The sequence below is a fragment of the Rhopilema esculentum genome, chromosome 16 (genome assembly GCF_057945365.1).
Source record: "Rhopilema esculentum isolate cy_ngs chromosome 16, ASM5794536v1, whole genome shotgun sequence".
Taxonomy (NCBI): domain Eukaryota; kingdom Metazoa; phylum Cnidaria; class Scyphozoa; order Rhizostomeae; family Rhizostomatidae; genus Rhopilema; species Rhopilema esculentum.
Genome location: NC_142830.1, coordinates 5,592,993 through 5,617,230, shown reverse-complemented (window position 1 = coordinate 5,617,230; position 24,238 = coordinate 5,592,993). Strand labels below are relative to the sequence as shown.

The 24,238-nt window shown below is 34.6% G+C and overlaps 2 protein-coding genes across 2 annotated transcripts; one reads left to right on the top strand and one right to left on the bottom strand.

Moving 5' to 3' along the window:
- Positions 1-736: 736 nt before the first annotated feature.
- LOC135682425 (uncharacterized) lies at positions 737-7,353 on the bottom strand. The gene is made up of 5 exons (XM_065197309.2): positions 7,222-7,353; positions 5,679-5,704; positions 5,109-5,195; positions 4,275-4,510; positions 737-1,709 (listed from the first exon to the last, which is right to left on the bottom strand). Exons 1-5 carry the CDS (start codon positions 7,270-7,272, stop codon positions 1,618-1,620), a joined length of 492 nt encoding a protein of 163 aa, XP_065053381.2. The 5' UTR covers positions 7,273-7,353; the 3' UTR covers positions 737-1,617.
- On the top strand, positions 7,340-23,708 carry LOC135682420 (snRNA-activating protein complex subunit 1). The gene is made up of 12 exons (XM_065197302.2): positions 7,340-7,552; positions 9,016-9,046; positions 10,736-10,864; positions 11,423-11,488; positions 12,080-12,154; positions 13,362-13,490; positions 14,172-14,302; positions 14,671-14,719; positions 15,451-15,546; positions 16,754-16,825; positions 21,920-22,090; positions 23,567-23,708. Exons 1-12 carry the CDS (start codon positions 7,404-7,406, stop codon positions 23,603-23,605), a joined length of 1,137 nt encoding a protein of 378 aa, XP_065053374.2. The 5' UTR covers positions 7,340-7,403; the 3' UTR covers positions 23,606-23,708.
- Positions 23,709-24,238: the final 530 nt, after the last annotated feature.

The following is a 24,238-nucleotide window of genomic DNA, read 5'->3' as shown; positions in this document are numbered from 1 at the left end:
CCTATAAAATTATTTTGCAGCTTCAGGCTAAAAACAACTTGACTCGAAGCAGCTATTTAAAATCTATACTGTTATGAAAGATTTCAAGGCATCTGTGAGAGATTTAAGAACAATCTTGTTTTCAAAAATTAAAAACTTAGTCTAGCTGTATAAAATTCGTAGCTTGCCTTTAGAGAGTTTTGTATAGAAAACAAGTTATCTATTTACGAGTCATTCGAAGCACTTTAGTTTAACGCGTTGATACGTAGCACTCTTATATTATATTTAAAAAAAATGATTCTAACTTGTTGTTCTTGTTCTAAAGAGTGATAGAAGAAAATAGATTTTAAGTATATGCAATCATAGAGTTGACGTTTCTTGTTTTAAAAATTATTGAAACATAACAAAAATTGTCTTTGGTGTTTCAAATAAAGCCAGGCAAATAATTAGCTATATGAAATGAGCAGTACTTTGAATAACAGCAGGACTGAGATCGAACAAAACCTCAAGAAAAGGGAGGGTTTACTCATTACTTTTCAAAATGGGGGTGCATGTCAATACTTGGTAATTAAAATTTAACATTCAAGCAATATTTGGGGTCAAATAGGCAGGTATGAAAACAGCAGACAATCTTTACGTACAATCTATACATAGACAATCTTTGGTGGTATTTTGAGATAAGAGCATATGGCTGTAGCAACAAAAATGAAATAGATCAGAAGTTTTAAGAAACTGAGAAGGAATGAACTATTTCAAATGAAACATTGAGCTTTTTTGAATGAAATATGTCATAAAGAATTGAAAAAAATTAGTGCAAATCAAAATTCATAAAAGTGTGCACTTAAATTAGTATACATTAAGAACAGTAAAAAATAAAAATGATTTACAAATGACTTTAGTTTCAAGTTTCCTTCTATACAATATGTTCATAACTTCTACAGTTAAGACATTGTTTGAAACAGCGTCAATTCAAAATTTTCATACAAAACATCAAGACTTCAAGTACAAAGAAATAAATTAGCAACATAAGCTGAGATTAGTTAAGAAAAATTGAGTGTTGTTACCATGTTTTATCCATATGATTAGATACATTATACCTAACAATATTGCAAATTGAAGACATTGCTGTAGCAGCTCTTCTGCTGGAAAACATACAGCATTTTACAAAATGTTTGGAGATACATACATGCAGATATGACTAGTATTGTGAAGCATTTTCAATGCTTGGTAATCACATACATGCATGCAAATAGAGTAATTTTTACAACTACTCACTATAAAATAGCATGCTGAAGCTATTTTCTCTTGGCAATCATTGTCAAAAAGACTGTTTAACATTAAGATTTTGTCAAAAACCACAAAACAGGAAGGAAATGTACAGTCATTTTGCCTAGAATTACAAGAAACTGTATGAAGCGATAGAATACCCACAAAAATTGATTTTTATAAAAAAAATTCTGCCAGTTTATCATCAGACATTAAATCTGAAAATAACTTATAACATCAGCTGACTTGTCAACAGCCATAAATACTAGTAAATTCAGTTAATGTCATGCTTGTTTCAAAAGTTGATTTTACCTACTGTGAGAAATTTACAAAGTTCAAACTGTGTTTAGCTATACATGATATCCAAGCTAGTTACTGCTGTGGTACACTGTTACAATCTCTTGAATATGGGGGAAGTTGTGCACTGCTAGCAGCTGTGGCTGGAAACTGATTTGTGTATAAATCTAGAGAAAAGATTTGAAAAAGTTTCATCAAAATCAATATAATAGAATATAATACTTCTATATAGAATATAATACTCCCAATTCATAAAATGGCTATTAATCCAGATATATGATGTACCAGCTTTTATTGGCCATCTGCCCTTAGAGTTATTCAAATTGCGAGATACTGCAAAGACCATGACAGGCTACTAGAAAGCAAGGTTTATTGTGAACAGAACCAACACCATATCTTGTTGCAAAAAAATGGTAGTAAATCATTTAGAAGTATAATTCAGGCCTTTCACTGAAAGGTAATTGAACAATTTTGATCAACATTACAATATGTGGTGATGAGGCTTACTGCAGCAAACAATGACAAGCATATTACCAAGGCCAAACACCTGGTGTGTTTCATTATCAAAGCATAAACAGTGAAGACAAGGGGGATAAGGAGGTCCTTTGTAGCCATTAACAATAAAATGCTAACGATTATCAATATGATTTAGGTTCAACTTGAGTTTCCCTCAGATTTTCACAAGTATATGAAATCACAATTTCAGTGTGCAAAAACATAATATTACAGACAATTACAGAGTTCAATTAAAAGATGATGAAGATTTGAGGTCTCTTCTGCTTCTGGTACATTTGTTTCATTTAAAACCTCTAGTTTGCTTGCTTTTATGTAGGGAGGTAATGGGCCCTCTCTAGATCAGTTTATCCTCCTATACAATCATTTCATATAATTTCTCTTGTTTATATGTGAAGTTCTATAGATTTTATGTTGAGAATGATATGCAGAATTGATTGCAATTAAAAAGAAATTAATGAACCAATCAAACCAATCAGAAACAAAAATGTTGGACAAAAATTTTTAAGACCATTTGACCAGAAATAAAAAAGTCAAAAATATTTTTGTATTCAATTCAATTATTTCTTCACATTGTTTTTTCTGTGCAAGGAGTTTGAAAAAGAAAAAATGATTATGGGGGCATTTTAGCATTTGGCAGCAAGGAATGTTGAAAAAATCCAGCCAAGAAGATACAGGTCTACCAGAGCTTTAATATAAATAAAATTATTGATACCTAAAAAGTTATATTATCTAGTATATATCTTTAAAAATAAAATTTTAGGACTGAGGAAGATAAATTTTTTTTTGTAGGTCTTATAACAATTTTCTCTTCATTGCAAAACAATTTCAATGGTATCAAAACAATTCTATGCATTTAGGCCATTGAGATCTTTTTCAAATGTCTGACAATATCTCCACATAATAAAAGTGATCATTGAAAACTGAAGCTAATGCTAAATCATTACTATTGTTATAAAGTTAATATAATACTGTTCACTGGAGTTGCAAAAGTATGGAAACAGCAGGTCAAAATGCCGGCTCCCAGTGACCACGGGCCTAAGCCAACCAATTTCGAAATCAGAATTATGAGGTGAATTGGCTTGGAAACGATATGTTATGACAGGAAAATGCATTCGCCATTCCTTTGATTTTTGGTTTAAAGAAAATTTAATGATTGGTTTGCTGTTTTGAGGGGAAAAATTCAGCCAAACTTTGAAGCATTGCTTTTACAGAATGGAAAATATTTTGTATTAGTACTTAAAAGAGAGCACGTAATTGTTGTACTTTGTTATGTACGAGTGAGTCAGTAGACAGATGCAAACAATTCTGTAAAATATCTTTTCTGAGTATTCATGAAAGATGACCACAAAGTGTCACTTTATTAAAGAAATGTGAACAGAAAACAATAAATTTTGAAGCAAACTGCTTAAAGCTTCTTTTGCATGAAAAATTATAACTGGAAAAGTTATGTTAGCAGTGCACTTTAATTCTAAAGTCTCAATACTGACACAAGATGAGTTGCTCTACATTTGATGTTAATGACTTGTTTATCTTAAAAACTGATTTGCTCACTATCTAAGCACAATATGATAATAAAAAAACTAAAGAGTGAAACGCTTAACGTTTATTATGCTTTTTAATTAATGGAAAGAATCATCTACACCCACAGTGTCTATGTTATTTAGCAAGCAAACTATTTTGATCACATGATGCCAGTTTTAGAAATTGTTCATCTGATATCACTTTTAATAGCCTAAAGCCTGACATCTTAGCCAAAATGATCTTCTCAGTAATATATTTAAAGTCAGAACAAAGGTGCACCCATTAAGTTTGAAGCTTAATTAAGTTATCTTATACTTATCAAGTATTGTCGGTACTTTGAAGCATTTTTTTATCATTCCTTCGAAAAAAATTTCCAGAAATTTTCTGAAGCACCGGTCCAACGTTTCCCTGACTTTTCACCCACAAAACCATAAGGTAATCTTTCAAATTTATTTTTTCGTTCAAAAGCCATTGAAATTACGCAAAAATTTCATGGCTAAAACATTTGATACAAAAACCCTTAGCACTGAATTTCTGTTTTAGAAACCTGTCAGCTTAGGCCCTTTGTTCTGCTAGCCTCCATTTTTAGCACTTTTTCCATACTTTTGTAACCCCAGTATATATAAAGGTTTGTTACCTATGCAAAAAAGGTTTAGCATTAAAGCACAAAATGACTTGATTCTGGTGAAACATACCTGTTGTATAGTAAGGTGGTGGATACTGTGATGGTTTTGAGGTTGCCTCTTGGTAGGATGGTAATGTACCAAACTGGACAGGGCAATGCTCATGATTTCCATTAGAGAAAGCAACAACAGCAACAGGCATATTACCACTTATTGTCATGTTTCTCCTTGTAACTAGCAGTCTATGTCGCTTACGGTAGTAATTACAGCTTCCAGCACAGGCCATGATTAGCAATGCAATAATAAACCTGAATGAACAAATAAACAATACTTTATGAATCACAGTTACAATTACTGGCTGTGTCACAGGAGAGGTTACAGCAGGAGAGAGATTTACTGTAGGTTGCATTGTTAGGCCCCTCTTGTTTGAAGTTGAAGTTGCCTATTGTTCATAAAAGGAGCTGCTTGTTGCTCTTAATAAAAACAAGCTATAATATAATAATAATAATAAAACGAATATTTATACAACTGAAGTAATAATAGTTTGTCAAACATTCCAAATAATAGTTTGTTAAGCATTTCATGTCCTTTGACAACTTGGCAATTTGGCATCTCTTGCCCACATTTGCTGAAATTAGAAAGTTTTGGTAAGTGCTGGGTGCAATGTTGAGGAAATGTTTCTACCTACTGTGTTTCTTATTTTACATAAAAGGTCTCCACTCTCAGAAAGTACAAAAGTCATTGACGTACTGAGGAGGGGAGCATATGGCATAAAATGTTTTATGCTATTTGCATGCATTCCAGACCAAACTAGAAATTTGCTAATTCCAAACACCTAGTTACAGATAAGAAAAAGATACCTAGTTACAGAGTTACAGGATTAACTTGATAAACTCGAAGTCTTACCAGAAATACCAAACAGAATAAAATGTGTATGAACTTCTGTGGTGACAGCACACATTTGTACCACAACAATAAGCATACTGACCACAGCTATAAACATAATTTTAAGAACATAAGAGAAGAAAAGATACCACATAGATATGAAGCTAGAATAAATATGAAAACCTATAATAACAAGGTAACAAATTTATGTCAGTCAAATTTATTTTATCAGCATCAATTATGTGATAAGCTAGGGTGCTAAATTAGATGTTATTAGTTTATGACTGTCATATGTATCTTCTTTATACAAAATAAGTTAGGTGCTTGACAGATAATTCTATGCTATACAATTATATAACAAGAGCAATAAACTGTTAGAAATCATTATAAAATTATATTAAGATGAATGATCTTAAAGCAAATAAATGTATCTAAACATGTGTGTTTCCTGATTGCAGCATTTAACATCAACGTTATTATACAATGCCACTTCCATACATCACAGCACTTTCATACATTCTCTACAGATTTTTTCACATTTCAAATTAAAAACGACAGTGATTGATTTTCATAGTATTATTGATTACTTACGATTCCGAGCAGTGATATGCATTTGCCTGAAATGTAAACAAATATATACGTATATATTTATTTGATAAATTTAGAAAACTGAATCAAACTGAAAACTGAATAATGAAATCAGTTACATTTTTTATCAAGACATAACTTTGATTCAGTAAAGAAAATATGAGCAAGCTTTTTTGCATTTGTTCATCATTACAAGTTAGGCATTTGAGCAAATCAAAATTCCTTTTTCTCTAAAATGCTTTGAGATAGCAGCATTGTTAATTCTCTTAGGCCTAGTTTAAAGGTTGTATTTCTACTGCCTTAAATTAAATGCAATAAGATTAAACAATAACAAGGCAAAATGCAACAATGGGTTAGGCTGCATTTATATATGTTGCATCAAATCTGAAATTGGTGTCAAATATTTGAGACATTGTTTTAAAAGCACTTTGGTGTTTTGAAAAGCCTCTTTTTAAATTTAATACACAGCTTATTCCCTGATAGGTAATCAAGTGCATCAAAGAACCTGGTTGGGAGGCATGGCTTGTGGTAGCCCTCTGTTTCCTAAAATATATGCAAAGATTATTTGTTTGAATCATCTTAAGACTTTAATTTACACAATGGCAATTTTTCCAGCACTGGATCTTATTTATTTTGGTGATTTTTCCGGCAGGCAAGACCATTAATTTTTTATTTATCATTTTGTACAACCCTTGATAACATCATAAAAAGGTGTTTTTTCTTGTTCTCATTTCCTTTCAAATCTCAATCAAATTGGAGAATAGCCGTTTTTCCAAATTATTCATGAAAAGCATCCAATATCAACACAATTTTCTGCAACTAATAATTTGTTTTAGACATTGTGCTTTAGGTTGGAAAAATTATTTACCTCTTTCATTTAATTTGATGAAGTAGAAATTTAAACAAAACAAAGTTCTAACAATACAATTACAATTTTATTTTGAGATTAATGCTCTAAATTTTTGTACTTCTTATTTTACCCATTGATTTTACCAGAATGAAAGGGGAGTTCTCTCTTCGATTAGCTTAGCTACTGAGAGAGTTCTTCCTTAAGTATTCCACCACATACAAATCCTCTTGTATGGTATATTTCCCTCTTTAAGTGTATTATTATGTTATTAATCATTAATCTGTAGCTTCTTCTGATTTAAGTTGTTTAATATTAGAGTGTTTAGTATGTAGTGGAATTTAAAATAGATGAACTGAACTGAATTGAAAAATAGCACTTCTTCGATAGCTATAAGTAACTAATTTTGTTTGTTTGTGTTCTACGGGTCAGGAAAAAATAATTACTTAAAAGGGGAACTTGATCATTCAGAGGACAATTCGTTTTTTTATTATCCAGACTATAGTATTAATCATGCAAACAACCATCTCTACTTTTCTAGAGTAAAACATCCCCACTCTACTTAGTGATGATAAACCAAATTCAGTTTTAGGCCTACAGTATTGTTGTTTGGGTCAACCTGTGCAATCTCACCTAGAAACAAAATGATTCTCATTAGATTAAAACGTTTCTTCAAAATTACACGTGGGTCAAATTTACCTCCAGAAACTCAAGAAATAAAACAATCGTCAATAAAAACGTTCCAGCCATTCTTTCGCTGTGTTTTCCGTTTCATTCACTCCGGCAACAACGAAAATATCACGTGACTGAACAGGGCAAGAATTTATGATACCCCTGTGTGCAAGATGGCTGTATAATGGAGGCTGCTGACAATTTGGAAAATGACTAACTGTTACCCAGTTGAAGAGGAACTTGCCGCTTACACGAGCGATCTTTTGTTACTTTTTCAAAAATTTGACAAAGGCGGAAGCTTGCGATTTGAAGATTTTAGCAAAGAATGGCGAGAGCTGAACTTTAGCTTCATCCATTGGTATGTTTTATTCTGAACGACAATTAGGCCTATGATATGGGACCCGGGCTTTAAATATATTTAGAGGGACTATCGAATCTAGCTCTTAGTGTGGTTAGTATAGAATTATCAGCAAAAAAATTTAAAGACCTACAGTTTTCTTATTCTTCAATAATATAGATATATTTATGTATTCACATAGCGTAATTTTCAGTGAAAACTCTTTATAATTTAAGCTAGAAACTCTTTTAAAAGAATACCGCGTACCATTCAGCACCAGATTCATCCCCAGATTCATCCCCAGATTCCTCCCCAGATTCGAAAACTTGCTTGTACTGCTCAAAATGTATCGAAATGACAATGATTGGCAAGATCTCATCATTATTTTTGACAGACAATGCAGACTGGTAAATGCCTTAATATGATCTATTGTTAGATATTGTTCCTCCACTCTGTGCATGAGATGCCAGTGTGTATTCCATGTAAACCTCACACCGAAGGTGTACCAGATGGCCAGAAATAAATAAAGAATTTGGTCAGGCTAGAAAATGATTATGATTGCTGACAAATAGAATTTGAGTCATGCATCAGCATTAAGATAAGTTAAGACGAACTATCTTTTGACAAAAAAACCTGCACTTATCTGCCTGCCTGAGAAGATAAAGAGTGCCTTTTCAAATAAAAATGAAAAGAAATTTAAGATTTTAACATTAAGACTCATAAAGCTAAAATATGCCTTGTGGTTATAATGGGTTGTAAAAGTTATAGTAAACTAGAAGTAAAAAGTAGGGTTTCTAATTTCTTTTTTTGTGAGTTTGATTTCATTTATTATCACTTAATTTTAGAACAATATTCAGGCCTCTCCAGGGAAAACCAGGGGGGCTGTAAAAAGCCCTTGCCAGTTTAGTTGCATGGGCTATTTAGCCCTTGCAGACTTTTGCGGAACCGTTGTTAATTTGCGGAACCGTTGTTAATTGTAATGTTTCTAACTTTTATTATTTGCAGTGTTAATCATGCTATATGTTATTTCTTTTGGCGAATACATTTCCTATTTCATTGCAAGTTTTAGCAGATAATGCAATAATTTGTTAACATGTGATAGACCTGTAAGAACTCTTTCTCCGTATTTACAAACATTAAATGAGAACATTGGTTTGAAAAACTGCGTGGGCGAAAAAGGTTGCAAATTTATTCTGTGTGGGTTTTGCGCAGGTGCAGGCTATAGCGTCTCTGGGAAAGGCCTGAATATTTTACTGAACAAATGTTAAGAATAAATTTGAGAAAAAACAATTTCTCAAAGTAATATAAATTCAAAAATTTAGATATTTGAAGAGTATGCTTCGTTTGAAGGAGTACCTGAATTATTGGTATTTCAGACAAAATCTTAGACAAAATCACAAAGTACAAGAAGTTTATTTAATTTTCTTTGTCAGAAGGGCCATGAAATATATGACTTAATAATGACTTTTCTTTGTTATATATAGTGGAAAGAGGACAAGTGGCGACAGACATCAGGTTTGAAGACATGGATTTTTTTCTTTTGAATTTTTTTTGCATACAATATGTACACTTGCGTTCGAAAAGTATTGCACCACTTCCACGAACAAGTAATGGCGACTGAGTTGTAAACATTATGACCTTCAAAATTCAAACCATTTTTATGAAGCCATCAGACATCAGTTTAAAGTTCCAAACCAATCAAACATAACTTCAAAACATTGGCAACATTTCAAGTTTAAATTTTGGGAAAAAAGTATTTTTAGAATATTAAAAATGCAAATTTTGAATTGGCCAGTCTCAAAGCTTTGAAACCTTTGTATGACTTTTATCAAAAACATTTGAAGCAGGCTGTTTTATATCTCACGTGTTGATTTTAAAAAAACATTTGCAAGACCACATTTTGGTGTCTGAGATAACAGATGATCATTACTGGCAATGAATTTTGCAGAGAGTGACACTTTGACAACATTTTTTTAATGAGAAAGTTACACCTTGCCTGTCTCTGTTTGCAACTGTTAATTGCAGAAAGTTTCCTATTTTCATTCTAAAGAGAGATGAAATTTTGTTTTGAGCCATTAACAGCAGTATTTTTTTCTAGAAAATATCACAAGGGAGTAGAAAACATGAAATTGAAGACTAGTTACAATGTTTTATCAATTGAATTCTTTTTCAAGATGCTACAAAATGGTCTTCAAAATTAGGCCCGTTGCAGTAAAAAAGGCGTTTTGAAAATTCTTTAATATCAATCAGAAAAATTGACAGTTTGGGGCACCAAAACAGAAAGTATTTCTAAGTTCGCCTTAATGAAATATTACAAATTTGTGCTTAGAAAACATTTTTTATTGCAATTATTTTACAGGTACTCTTATCACCATAGCTCACTTTTCGTGATTTCACAGTGGTCGGCTTGGCTCAGAAATAAGAAAATATCAAGCTTATTCTCTTGTTTTTCATTTTCATAGCTATTCCTTGATAAATTTTTTATTATATTTTACCCAGAAAGTTATCTTAAAACATTCATTTAACTTGCAATAGCTATTTGAAGTTCAGTTAGCTAAAAACATTTGGCGGCAGTGCTGCCATGTTGTGGCGGGTGGTGCCAAACTTTTCGAATTTTGTACATTGGCAATGACAATTAATTTGAATGTGCTCCAAGCTGCATATACAGGACCTCACTTCCTCAAGATAAGGTTGAGTGCAAGTAAGGCTTTTGTGTGCAAAGTGACATTTGCTCAGAAGTCATAATTATCATTCAAAGATGAGCTTATTATAATGAGTTAATTGCTTCTTATCATTGAGTCTATGCTTATTCCCATTTTACAACCTTCAGTTTCTTGTAAAGATCAAAATGTTAAAAAATTGATAATTTTTTAATTGATATGTGATTTAGCAAGCAAATTTTAAATCAATCATTGATGATGCAAGCAAAGGAATGGTTTTCCCATCACCTTCCCATACAATTTTTGATAAAAGGGATTTCTTTATTTTTGATTGAGGGAAACTGTACATAACTGCTCTGGGTTGTTGCCTTGTCAATGAAAGTCCTTGTGCGGCAACAGCTAAAAAACATTAAAATGAGGTTTTAGTAAAATATTAATGATATTTAAAGAAGATTTTCAATCTTTTATCAGAAACCAATGAAACCCTAAGTTGACATTCTTTGTCTTAGTTCCTGTGTTTGAAATGGTCTCATTGATTCTACAGGGTACTGAGCGACTGTTTCGTTGCATATCCGGGTATCTAAATCCTGAAACACCATTTCAATACAGAGTTGCTGCTATATATTGTGCCTATGCTGTCTATTATACACAGTTATGTAACCCAAAAGTTAAGGTGAGTAAATTAAAAGGAGAGTTTTTGAAACATCACAAGATAATATTTTTGTGCTGTGAATAGATATTTACTTGTTTTTATCAATGTATTATGTCCTTTTATTATATTATAGTATTTTCTAGCAATTATGTAATATGAAAAAAGTGTATAATTTTCAGAAATAACTCATTTTTGTAGTATTTTTAAAGGAAATTGTTAGAAATAGTGCCATGCTTGCCAAAAGTCTTGGATCACTAGTGTCAGTTTGTAAGGACAAATTCAGTATATTCCCATCTCCCTTGAAATAATATTGGTTTACTGTAAAATGGCATAGGAGATTAGAAAGTGCATTTCATGTGGTGTGGCTTGTATGATATTCACCCAAACAATCAACATTTTCTAGCCAGGGAAGGGGGCAGAAGTAGCAGTATCCTGGAAAGAAATGAGAAATCTAAAAGCACAACACAGATTACTGGTGTTCCAAGTAATTGACTTTTTTAGAATAAATCGACTCTTAATATCTATTAAAACATGCATATTTTTATGTATGAAAGACCATTCTATTGAACATTTTGCTAGATACGAATGACAATGCCAATGTGGAAAGATTTGAAGAATCTTCAAGAAGTTGTGAGAGAACATAAGGTATGTTTTTGAAGAATCATTTGATCTCACTGGTCTTTCTTGAAGTTCAGTTGATATTGAAAAACAACAACAGCTAGTGCCAAACATTCATTTGGAAGTCCAGAGAGTGGGTAACCTAGACTATGCATGTTCCATTCTCCTCTTTTTTGAAAACTTGTTTAAAACTAATGTGAGTTTTTCCCCATGCTTCACAATCAAACGGCTACATTTTTTCTGGCCTTTTACATATACAGGTTAAACTTGCTGTGATTCCAATTTTTCTTAGCTTTTTCTGATGCTAAGCAAGTGGTCTTTCTTGTCAAAATAATCCAAACATGGTCCTGGTCAATTCACTTTAATTATTATCAATCCATGTCTGATAATAAAATGAAATCCCAGCTAACATAGTGCTTTCCTTTAAGCTCCTCCATTCATTTTCAGTGTCATATTTACTCTCTAATGACCTCGTAAGACAACACTTTTGAAAGACATTATTGTCATCTCCTCCAAGTGAGAATAATTCTTCATTCAGGAGAGAGACTTGTTCCGTTTCTGGAGTCTTTGACGCTACTGAACATAAACTATATTTGAAAATGCATTTATTTTTTGCAGCATCGCGACATTGACTATGTCATAACTAAGCTGGAAAATGACAAGGCATTTCTCTTCACTGCAATGCCAAAGCAGGTATGCAAAATATGTGTTGTGTTTAAAGTATATTGTTACAAACATGTGACGTAAGACATTAGACATTATAAATAAACAGCATCATTTTTCTCTCACGTTACTTCGATCTGCATCTGGATATGAATGGCCACTGTCGAGTAAATAATTAACAAGGCGGATAGAAATTTTCCCAAACATAATATACAAGATGAATCGCTATCAGTCCTGTGAAATTAAAGGCTGATAGAATATAAATAAGACGCTGGTTTCTTAAAATAGAAAAACGTATTAATAACATATTAGTACAATAAAAATATTCTGTTCTTAATGATGTTTCCACTTTATAGTTTCTTAACACACGAGGCTCCAACTAATAAACGAGGGGCCTAGAATAAGGATATCATGGTGGATTTTTTCAAAAAATGAATTAGCTTGGGAGACGTTTATTTCAGACTCGAGACAACTTACCTTTAGTCATTATCCGATGTTTTTACTCGGTGGAGTGTCGAATGAAAAGTACTTTAGAATATCATGTTTCCGCTTTCTGTGCAAACATCAGAGCTGTAAGCTGTTCACCTCTATAAAGTGCGAAGGCTCTCTACTTTTTTTATCATTTACTACTATTCTTAGTGACAGGGGCGGACACTTGGTCGAATATTGGGGGGGGCAAGCCTATTGTTTTAATAGGATGACGTCACATTTCCCATTGTTTTCGAACAAAAGACCATTGTCCTCTAAAGTATTGGGGGGGCCGTCGCCCCCCCAAGTGTCTGCCACTGCTTAGTGATACAACCAGTGTCATCTTTGTGCTTTTCTGCTCGGGGTCAAGGCACCAAATCACGACGAACGCTTGACTTGTACTGAATGTAGATTCAAAGCCCCATACATTGAATAAAACAATTCAGAAATTGTCTGATTGCCAAGTTTTAATAAATTATAAAATCTGGGAATCAAACAATTTCATGATGATTTAATCTATTACGTGAGGATTTTTATATATGCAATACATTGTGAAATGTAGTGTATGATATAAGGCAGAAAAATAAAGTAGCTATTTAGATGAAATTAGTTCAGCTTTTGCTTGCGCTGGAGGCCTATAAAGATGGTCCCTTTATGTGATAGCAGGCGCATTTTTTACAGTTTCTCAAATATACAATAGCTACACACTTAACCATACCTACTCTGTTTGGATTATTTTTCGCTGTGTATGATTTTAAATCGTTTTTAGCTTGAGTATGGCAATAAAGAGCTAATGACTAATATGGAAACGGCAGGAAGTCAAGTTAACTACTCGCGAAAGTACTATGTTCCAGACCAATACGTTGAGGATACGATTCAAGGCCTTGACTTTGTAGAGGTGAGGTAGCAAATTTAATTCACTTTACGATCATTTTATCCTTTATCCTTAATTTATTCTTAATTTATTCTTAATTTATTCTTAAACTTAATTTATTCTTCCTTAATGCAGTGGCATTCCTCCCTTATTGGGAAATATATTTTCAGAAGTTATCTCTAACTAAAGTCAGAGAATCACGTATGCAAAATTGCGTCACTGCTCTACTTTCATGGTAGGGGTATATGATGAAGCAAAGCAGTGAGCAACTTTTATCCTCCTGTACTTAAAGCTATTTTGTACGACATAAGGGAACATGGCTAGGCTTTCGTCTATTTTGAATTTTATTTGATTAGACCATGTTACAGTACGAATGCTTTCATTTTGTTTCTTTTAGGACGTTTGTTTTTGTTGATATCATGTTCTCGCAGGAATTTTCCTTTTGTGGAAAATATCGCAATAGCTCTAATGCTGTTTCAAATTTAATGTTTTTCTTTAGAAGACTTCGTTTATAGAATGTTTTTTTAAATTTTTTAAAATGTCCATGGTCGATGAAAAGTATTGTTCCGGGATTCGAATCATTTTTTATACTGACTGGAGGCCTATAGTCTAGGCTACTATGCTATCCCTGTACGCGCCTAAAATAGTTTTGAATTTATTCATTCGTTATAGACAATAATTTGATGTTTAATAATTATGTTTTAGAGCATTGCCGGGCTTGAAGACGAATATATGGCTGTTAAAGAGGATATCTTCAAGAACCTTCCTGAGACTGTTGATAGGAAAACAGTCAACTGCTTCAAGTCAGCCGTGGATTTTCGATCGAATTTAGTCGAGTAAGTTGTGCATATGCCATAGGTGTCATAAGATTATTTGTTATGGATGTTTCAATAAGCAGATATATAGTTTTTACAGCACGGATTTAAATAAGTCTTGATTTCCTCCGAAGGCTTAGCCCTTCTAATCGTCTTGGTAAGCATTTAAAAATTTCTTCCCTACAGAATCCTGAAAAATCATAATCTGCTGCAGAAAGACGTAAAGCTTTTAACTTTGTTTTGCTTATCTAAAATTCAATATTACAGTAACATTAATTGCTGTAATAAATCATTTTCGTCAAAAATCTTGCAAAATTCCATTGGAAATCAAATATTTAATTAAGAAATAGACCTGCATTTCTATTTTGGCTCTATCATTTTATTTTCAGTGAAATAGAAAACTTTCGTGAATGGGTTGAGTCGAATTCACATGTTCAGGTGAGAATGGCATTTGACTCTTTAACGACACAAAAATATTAATAGGACATTTACTACCGACGTTAAATGTTTTCTGTGGAATTAAAACAGGTGGATGATTTTATTCTTGCAAAATAATAAGTAGTTGAAGTTGATATAACGTTAAAGTATAACAGATACAGGTCTTTGGTCCTATGGCCTTGTTTTCTTTTAGAATCAGTGTTTTATGCCAGGTTTTCTTCTTATATGTTCTCCTTACTTAAGTGATGATAATGCAACTAACACTTCGGCCAGTTCATGAGTCTCCGAGCAGTCTAACAAGGCGCATCATAGGTAGACAGAGTTTAAGAAAACTGACGTGAACATTACCAATACTGTGATCAATAAAACTAAAAATATGACCAACGTGAAAACAGAAACATCTATATTTATAATTGGAAAGACTGTGTATTTTTAGATTTATCTGAGAGTTTTTTAACAACAAACCTCTTCGTTCACCAATTTTTAAAGTCACTTCTTAAAAGATTAATTTAAGGCGATTGATTTAGGCTGATCTTTTTCTAGCCCTACTCTTATAAATGCAGATTATTGAAAATTTACGTGATACTTTGCCATTTATATGTATATTAACTAGCGAAGTTCGTGTTATCGGATTCTTAAGGTCTGCCAAGCATATTTTTTTGAAAGTGATTTTTTGAATCTTTATCCTGCAACGAAACAGGACGCTTGAATACCAGTCGTTATTCTCGTAGACGCTATTTGACAGTGGACAGAGGCCCGCTGCAAAGAATGTCGAAGATATTGAAGTGAAAAAGAAAAAAGCATCCAAGGAAGTGCCATTAAAGAAGGTCAGATCATGTTTGTAGTGAGCTGCAACCTAATGTCCTACCCATTGTATTTGTACGATATAAAGGCTTTTGTTAACTGCAAAAAATCTGAAAGTTGCACAAAGATGCTTTAGGATAAGAATTGCCACAAGCTTAGTTACTATTTTTCCTACCTTGCATTGCTTTCTCGAAGCTTCTTCTAAAGTTTTCTAAAATGGTAAAAATGGTGATAATGTTGTGCTCTGCAGTCGCAACTTGTAGGGGCATGTAGAGAAAGAAAAGAGTTGTATTTAAAGTGAAAAGGTCGTTTTATTTAGCAAGAAAATAAAACTGTGGATAATTTTTAATAGACTAAGCCCCCCCCCCCCCTACGAAGCCTGCTACGATATCACCCAATGGCCCAATGGCTTTTATTACAAACTCCAAATTTTGGATGCAGCGTTCAATAGAGGGCGGCGTCCATCAGAGGGCGACGTTCAATACAAAATGAAAAGTTTGTCAAATGAAAAATGACAAGAAAAATACGATGAAAAAAGATAAAAAGAATGTCAAGTCAAGTCAAGTCAAGGAATGTCAATTTCCTGTCTCCATCAGAGTCCTCGTTTCTATGAGATAAAAATTTTTATGGCTTTCGAATAGTAAGCGTATAAACGATTCCTTACTTCTTGTTTGGTGTGTTTTCTAATAAACGCCGCTTTTCAAGATGCGGCGTTCAATAGAGGACGGCGTTTATCAGAGGGCGGCGATCATTTGAGGAAATACGGTATTAAGATTAGCCTTGTAAAGACAAGAGTGCCATTAACCTCGATTCCAAAACGAGAAGAGGTCATGTGATAAAAAAATTTAGAATCTTGATAGATAAGGTTATGCGAAGCCTTTTAAAGAGTAGGACTTTACCAAACATTTTAAATTGTATGGTCATGGCTCCTAAAACGTTGATCCAAGGTAATGCCTATGGAAAGCTTCTATATCCTCGTCCTGAGACCTTTCCTAACGGTGTCACACTCTGACTATTATAACTCTTAACTACGAAAAATGATTGCTCAAGAAAGTTAATTAATTAAATACTATTTTGGTATTCCTTTTTAGTCTTATTCATAATTCCCCAAGCTTGCAAATGCCGACTTACTAATTTTAGCCGAAACCAATTATTATTTACAAAATTCATGCACCTTTTCTTGTTCTTGCATTCAATGCAGAATGAATAATCTTGCTGTGATGTTTACAGGCACCAAGTACCTGCACAAGGGCTGAAAGGATCCAAGCAATTAAGCGTCGCTCATTTCGTAATCCTGCTTCTGTGAGTATTGCCCTCGCTTTCATTTTTTTTCAAGGTGAACTTAAAACAGAATTGTTGTTCGCCATTTTGTTTCTACAGATAACTCTAGTTCTTCGTGTTCGTTCGTTCGAATTTGATTTGACTTCAAATGTTTCCCGTATCGTCAGAAACAATGGATGTCGGGAACACGTGCCATTCTATCGTTTTTCGAAGGAATAAGTTGCGAAGAATGAGAGTAAACGCTGGCAGGAAAACAGACTTGGAGTGCCTTGATATTATAATAAAATAGGCCCGGTTCACTTAAGTTGTAATGTAGAACGTATAATTAACGAGAAATTCGACAGAACGGCTTAGATTAAAGAGCGGGTGATTTTGGTGTTTCATTTTCTCTTGAGATAGATGTGCATGCCTGTGTATCCGGGTAAGGGCATGTGCGCCTTCAAACGGGGTTGGGCGCCCCTAAGTGGGGTAAAAGGGCAAGTAAATTCTGCACAGAACCCTAACATATCTAAGTGACCATTCTCATTTTGAAAGCGCTGTATCGCATTTGAACTAATATATGTGGACTAATTAATTTTGAAATATATGAATCTTTTATCAAGAACTCCCAAAAGAAGAGTGCCTCACATTCAAGCCCTGGTCAAACGATCCAACATTTCACCAAACATTTCGCCCAACATTTTTCTTTTATGTTGAAATGTGACTCAACGATGGTGATCAAACGATCCAACATTTCATCCAACATTTTACCCAACATTTTGACGCGCAGATCGAAAAAGGACTGGATAGAAGTTTGCGCTAAAGGCTGCACAGTTTCGCGACATTTCGTTCCGAAAAAACAAAAAGCAATCACTGCCTTCTCTTTTCATTTTATCTTTAGATATTTTCACTGTCATCGCGTTCTTTCCAGACGAACGTCGCATTCCCTATCAAGGCCGTGGCCTAAATTCGTCCTCCTGCACTTTCTTGTAGCTCCTCTGTGCTACGGTTTCTTCATTGACGCTTGATGCGTCTTCTTTTGCACAGAATTCGTTATTTTTCGTTATATTGTCCATAATTAAAGTGTTATTGATTGTAAGCAAACGCGATTGTTGAAACGAACGAAACCAGCCCAAGAAAACAACAACGATGCGATGATTGAATTTTGGCGCTCTTTAGCCAACTGCGCGTGCGCAGAGCCAAACAATGTTGGCTGAGGTGGTCAAACGATCCAGCATTTAACTTAACACTTCAAAACAATAGATTTATTGGACGACGGCAGCCAACATTTTTGACCTCAGTCAAATTTCGTCCAACATCAAAACTTACGATGTTGGGTGACCCAACAAGGTGGTCAAACTATGCAATATTTCGCCTAACACCATGTTGGGCGAAATGTTGGGTAAAATGTTGGATCGTTTGACCAGGGCTTTAGAGAACTCGTTTAAGCCATTTATCTTTTTTCTTGCAGTTACAAATTTCAATTCCTGCTTATTTTTTAGAATACTTTTTAAACTAGTTATATAAGGTATTAATGATAACCAGCACGAATATCTGAACCGATTTGGATGGAAAATCTGAAACATCACATTGTTGGAATGAAAACTTTGTCTGCTACAGTTGATCAATAAATTTTGTGAAAAAAGCAAGAATAAATAGATAACAGTACTGGCATGCCTTAAAAATCATTATAAAGCCCAAGCTACCTCTTTATTGCAAGATGTTTTTAGAAACACTTCATTGGTATTGTTTTCGATAAGAAAGCGCCTGTTAGCAATAAATTTTCGGCCAGGATTTGATTTACTTCAGTAGAGTAATGGATTGTTGTGTTAAAGAATAAAGATTAAGGAAATTCTATGAAGATCTAATGATAAATTTGCCAATTTTTGTCTACTGTATCTAAAATCTTATATTTTTGTCTTATTATATCTTAGGTCGAAACAAAGCCTATTTCCAACCAATTTGATTTGTCGATTTTAAACCCTCCATCATAGGCGCCAACTTCATGCTTTGTGGGGGTGTAGGGGCTTGAGCTTACGGTTGATTAAACATAAAGCGATTAGAATAAGGCCCGCGTATCGCTGAGAATATTTTCAGACTGGAGACGACTGTTTTGCTCCATAAACATGCAACTGCAATATTAGTAAGATTGTTTGTTTCATCTCTTCCATGACTCATACGCAAATCTGCTTTGGCGCGAGAAGACACCTGTTCCGCTTCTCAGCTAATTTTCAATTCCTTCTGTAACTGCTTAGGAACCCGCGCAGTATCTTTGTTCATTTCAGGCTTATCCTTTGTAACACATTTACACGACCTAGGGCACTTCTTTTTTTTCCTGCCGAACTCTCTTTTTCTGGTACGTATTTTTCTGAAATTGTTCCTTCCATAACTGTGGAAAAATTTACAGTTGTCTGTCTTCTTTCCCATTAAAGCGTTCCATGCTAACTCTGTCTATTGTACATTCCGACGCTATGTCGCTATAGATTCTCCATGATTGCAATCCCAGCTTTTTTCTCCATACTCCCGGCTTCACTCTCCCTACCTGCAGTCCTATACAGCGTAGCTGTTTAAAACCTTAACGCCTAAACATATGACAGGTAGCATGCATCCCACAGCTACCCACAGCCTTAGGCAAAGCAGAGTTGTCAAGAATTACAAAAGGAAAGAATGTCAAAACACAATACTGTGTGTCCTGAACTTATGGACCCCGTTTACACTACGGAAAAAAGAACGAAAATCCTTGGTTCCGTGCCTAAAAAAGCGATAACAGACCTTGCGTTTACACTAGGCATCTTGGTTCTGTGCTAGTTTGGGAACGGTTCCGTTCTTCTTTGGTTTCGCTAAAATGCGAAACTCTTTGATTCCGTTCCAAGATCGTGCTTGTCTTTTCTTGTGTAAACGGTCAGGAACGGAACTTTTTGGTTACGATGAAAACGGGGTGGGCGACGCTTCCGGAAAGTTTCATAAGTCATTGCCGCGTGATTGCGCATGCTTTACCTGAAAATTCCTGTCTTTTTAGTGAAGTATAAAAGTAAAGGGGTAGTAGTAAAGGGGGTCAAATTTGGTTCCGTTCCTTTTTTGTTCAGTGTAAACGCAATGAAAAGAGAGAGAGGCATCGCGCCCAAACAAGAAGGAAACCAAGAGTTCCGTTCTTTTTTCTGTCTTGTAAACGGGGCCATATACGACTTCTTTGACCCGCAGTGTGCTGGCAAAGTAGCAATACTGCGAAGGCTGTGAGATGATTATTTGCTCTCTCTTTCTAATGCATGTTGGTTTCATATAGTGATCGATATGATTTCGTCAAACGAGACATTTTGACTATAACAGCAATTGCAATTATTTAGTTGACCATTTCCCCGATCCAAATTAAAAAATGCTGGTTTAATAATTGTCAATATTGTTTTTAAAAGAGGGGGTGAAGGAAAGCTCGGAGAAAGAAATCGGGTTATGGCAATAAGACAAGAGGGTTGGTTTCTAAATAATTGCTCGTGATGATAAGCATATCATATCACGAAGCAAAGCTACATCAGATTGTCTGCCAATCGATATGATAACAGTGTACTCAGAAACGTGTACACATATTATTGCTAGAATATCATTTCTTGTAAATTCCAGTGGCTGGTTGCCAATACTATCATATGAGCTTCGGCACCCTGGCTTCGACGCAACACCGCCTTGTTTTCCTAAACGGATACTAATCTTATAACCCATTGTGTTTTTTCTGCAATTTTTTGACGTCAATGAATAACAAAAACTGCTTATTTAGTATGTTTGCAATATAGATAGGAGATCATTAACATATTAAGTGCGCAGAAAGTTTGTAAATTTTCAAACCTCCTTCCCCCTTGTAGGCAGTCGTACTTCTTTTGCAACCCCCACCCCCTTTGATTCCATTCAAAAGGACTGCGTTCCTGCCACAAAAAAAAGTTCTGTTGTGTATGAATTCACGTGCCAGTGTGATTCTGGCTACGTAGGACGCACCACCCAAAGATTGGAGGATAGGATAAAACAACACGTTCCATCTAATATTAGAAACAAAACACATCCCCAAAGAGAACAGCCACCTCGGTCTTGCAAATCCAAAATTACTAATAAAACCTGCGATTCTGCTATCGGGCAGCATTTGCTAGAAAACCCAGATTGTGCAAAAAACTATAATGGCGACATGTTTCAGATTATTGGTAAAGCCCGATCGTCGTTCCACCTAGCAGTTTTAGAATCTATCTACATAAGCACGAAAAAACCGCTACTGTGTAGACAAAAGGAGTTCTTTTTCACCTTAGGACTCCATTGGTAACATTCTAATAGGCAAGCGGCACTGATTGGTCAACCTTTACAGTCATGTGCTCGTGTTTCTGATTGGCCTATTTCGATCCACAACTGGGTATATATATTTCTTAGCGTAGAGTTTTCGATCTATGTTCTGACGTTTTAAACTCTGAAGAGTGTCAGACGAAAAGCTTTAGTTTACTAAATGTTTGCTTTTTTCAAAGCTATTTACAAGTTTTGTACCACCAAAAGATTGTTTCCCCTTTGATTTCTTAAACCTTGAGTTGATCCATCCCCCATTTTGCAATACGATAAAAAAAGTACGTACATCTGTCTGCCGAATACACTACACAAATGACTCTTTATGACATTAAGTATTGAACGAGGCAACACTGCCAAAAGGAACTTTTTCAATGAGAACAGCGATTCAAAAGGTAATAAGTAAATGTTTACACTAAGGTTCATAATAAACAACTAAATCTGCGGTGATGAATTTTTTACCTAGTTTTATGTCCGTATTGTGCAAATAATCTGCACCACACCCCAAAGTTGTAGCTTTAAACCGTTTATCAAAACTTGCTCTAAAAAGAACAGTATCTAAAAAAATTTGCGTACGTACTTCAACTCCATCAGCCCCCTTTCCCCCCTTTATACGCAAACATGTGCTTATTGACGAACTCCCTCCCCCTGTCCTGCGATTGTACTGTGTGAATTGCCCCTGGCTTAAATTGCTTTAATTTTAAGTGTCTTTGTGTCTAGTTTTTCCAGCAGCAAATCTGCTGCAAATTAGCGATCTGTTCAGATTTTTCTACCGTCTTTAATTTCACTTGCCTTGAATTATCAAAATATTGTTTTGTTTCTATTCAGCGCGAAACCTCGAGCGCATCTCGTTCTGAAGGAGGCCAAGATCCTTCGAAGGAAACGGTAGACGAAAGTAAATTTCTCTACCGTCGCAGTGCATTGATAGAGAGATTTGAACTGCGGCCATGGTTGCGCAGGTGGAGATCAAGACATAAGATGGGCGTCGCCTCAACAGCCGTGAGTATTAAGCTATTTGCTCGGTAGGTTCTTTTGAGAGTTGGTTACGAAGGGTGGGGAGAGGGGAATCATGGGTCAATGGATTGGAGGACGGAGATTGTCGGGAGTCAGTGTTTAAATTTTCGCGTTAAAGTTGTGATTATTATTTGTCGTGGATTTTTATTTCCTTTCCAAATTATTTGCTATGTTGGTAATCGATATATGGCTTCCAATAGCGAATTAGCAACTAGAGGTAACAATATCAAAGTTGAAATTAAAAGGATGTAGAGTTTAACTCCCTCATCTTGTAGAGATCTATTACCGGTCAAGTATTCAAGAAACTGATCGTTCATTGCTTAATTCATCAATTGTGTTAATTTCTTGTCTGTCACAGGATCAAGAATTAATTTATGCCATCAATTACTTCATATCTTTTTTAATCTGTCGTAACAGACTTATATTAATGACATGGATAAATTTTACTTGGCTTGTCAAATATCACGGCTTGCAGTTGATGGCATAGGTCATGGAAAATGTTATATATATTTATGAAATTAAATGAAACTGTATATATATTTATATGTGTCCTTGAACACACCTCACTCCTTTTACCGTTACTACAATCATTTTTATAAGAACTTTCTACAAGGAGTCGAGCCCAACGATGACAAAATATTAAAAAACCAGAAAACTGATTACGTTAATATCGAGAAACCGCTAAAAATTTTCTTCTTTAAAAGATGAGATGGAAATGATTTTTTACGAAAATGCACCTGTTTCCTGATTATTGTCATTGATGAATAGGAAGAAGAACTCCTCACCATTCATTAGGTGTATGATTTTTTATTATTTCATGTTTTTTTTTGCTTGTTAAAAGTAGCATTAGGTATTTGCAAAATCTTTGAGGATCTTTTAGCACCGAAATAACCGACTGAAAAATAGAAATTAAAAAACTGAGTGCTTATCCCAAGCTACGTTTCTTCGTACATAGAACTATTTTACGCTACTCATAGGCATGTGTCACTTGATTAAGATGATCGGGCCTTGCCTGTTTTTGTTTCCTAGAACATGGACTATTGATGTCAATGGTTTTGCCATCAGTATTTCAAGTTATCAGTCAATTTTTTTTAAGATTACCTGCATATTTTTATCAATACTGTAGCTCTTTAGCATGGTGTCTTTTTAAGTCTTTGTTGAAAGAGCTTTTATCTGTCCTTGTTATGATTTTTCTGTCAATATTCAGAGCGACTGGGTCGGCAAACAGTTAGGTTTTCAATTATTCATACACACGCATGTGTCTTGGAACCCTTTCAAGCTTTTTCCATGATCAGCTATTCTTTTAATGTTCCTAAACCTTAATACAATGCACGACGAGAAATTGTACCATTTAATCATTTACTTAAGTGACTAACAGCGATAATCACTCGTTAAACTTTTTTGTGGTGAACATAATTGGTACAATTCCAGAGGAGTAATGTGAATTTCACTCCCATGCAGGTGTGTGAAGGGAACAAGCTTGAAGGTGGTCAATTATAACCGAATGACAGACAGGTCGAAAAGCCTCTGCATGAAATTCACGCTAAAGCTATTGACTGGAAAGGCCAAGAGTACCCAGCAAGCGGCCTGTGGTTGTTTTTTTAGGGCGATGAAGATATGACTAAATATCCATGGCAAAGCGACTAATTGCTGCATGTCAGTGCAGCAATGCTGAGAGATGTGAGACATATGTCATCGAAATCTTTAATTGATATGCCTGGGAAGATAAACTTGTTTATATTGTGACATTTAAGGTAAGATTCGTCTATTAGGATTCGGTATTATAGTTTTTCGTAAGGTTCTAGTGATGCTGTTGTTAGAGGGTCCGGTGAAAGAGCCATAGTCTCGTATTATATTTGATTACAAAGAAACATCTGTTCATTGTTGGCTGTCGTTGCTTGGAAGCAAAGACATGTGGAAGTTCTTAAAATCGTTATTAGGAAATTCACTCTCAGAACGCTGAAGCTCACATTGAGCCGATGTCCTACAGAGCAACCTGTGTGTTTCAAGCCACCCTACCTGCTAGTAATTTTAATCATTTAAATTCGAGCGTTTTGTCTAAAATTTGGCAAGATGCCTTTGAAGAGTAATATCGATAACGCAGCTTTTCAAGTGTATTTTTGCACTCGCGCA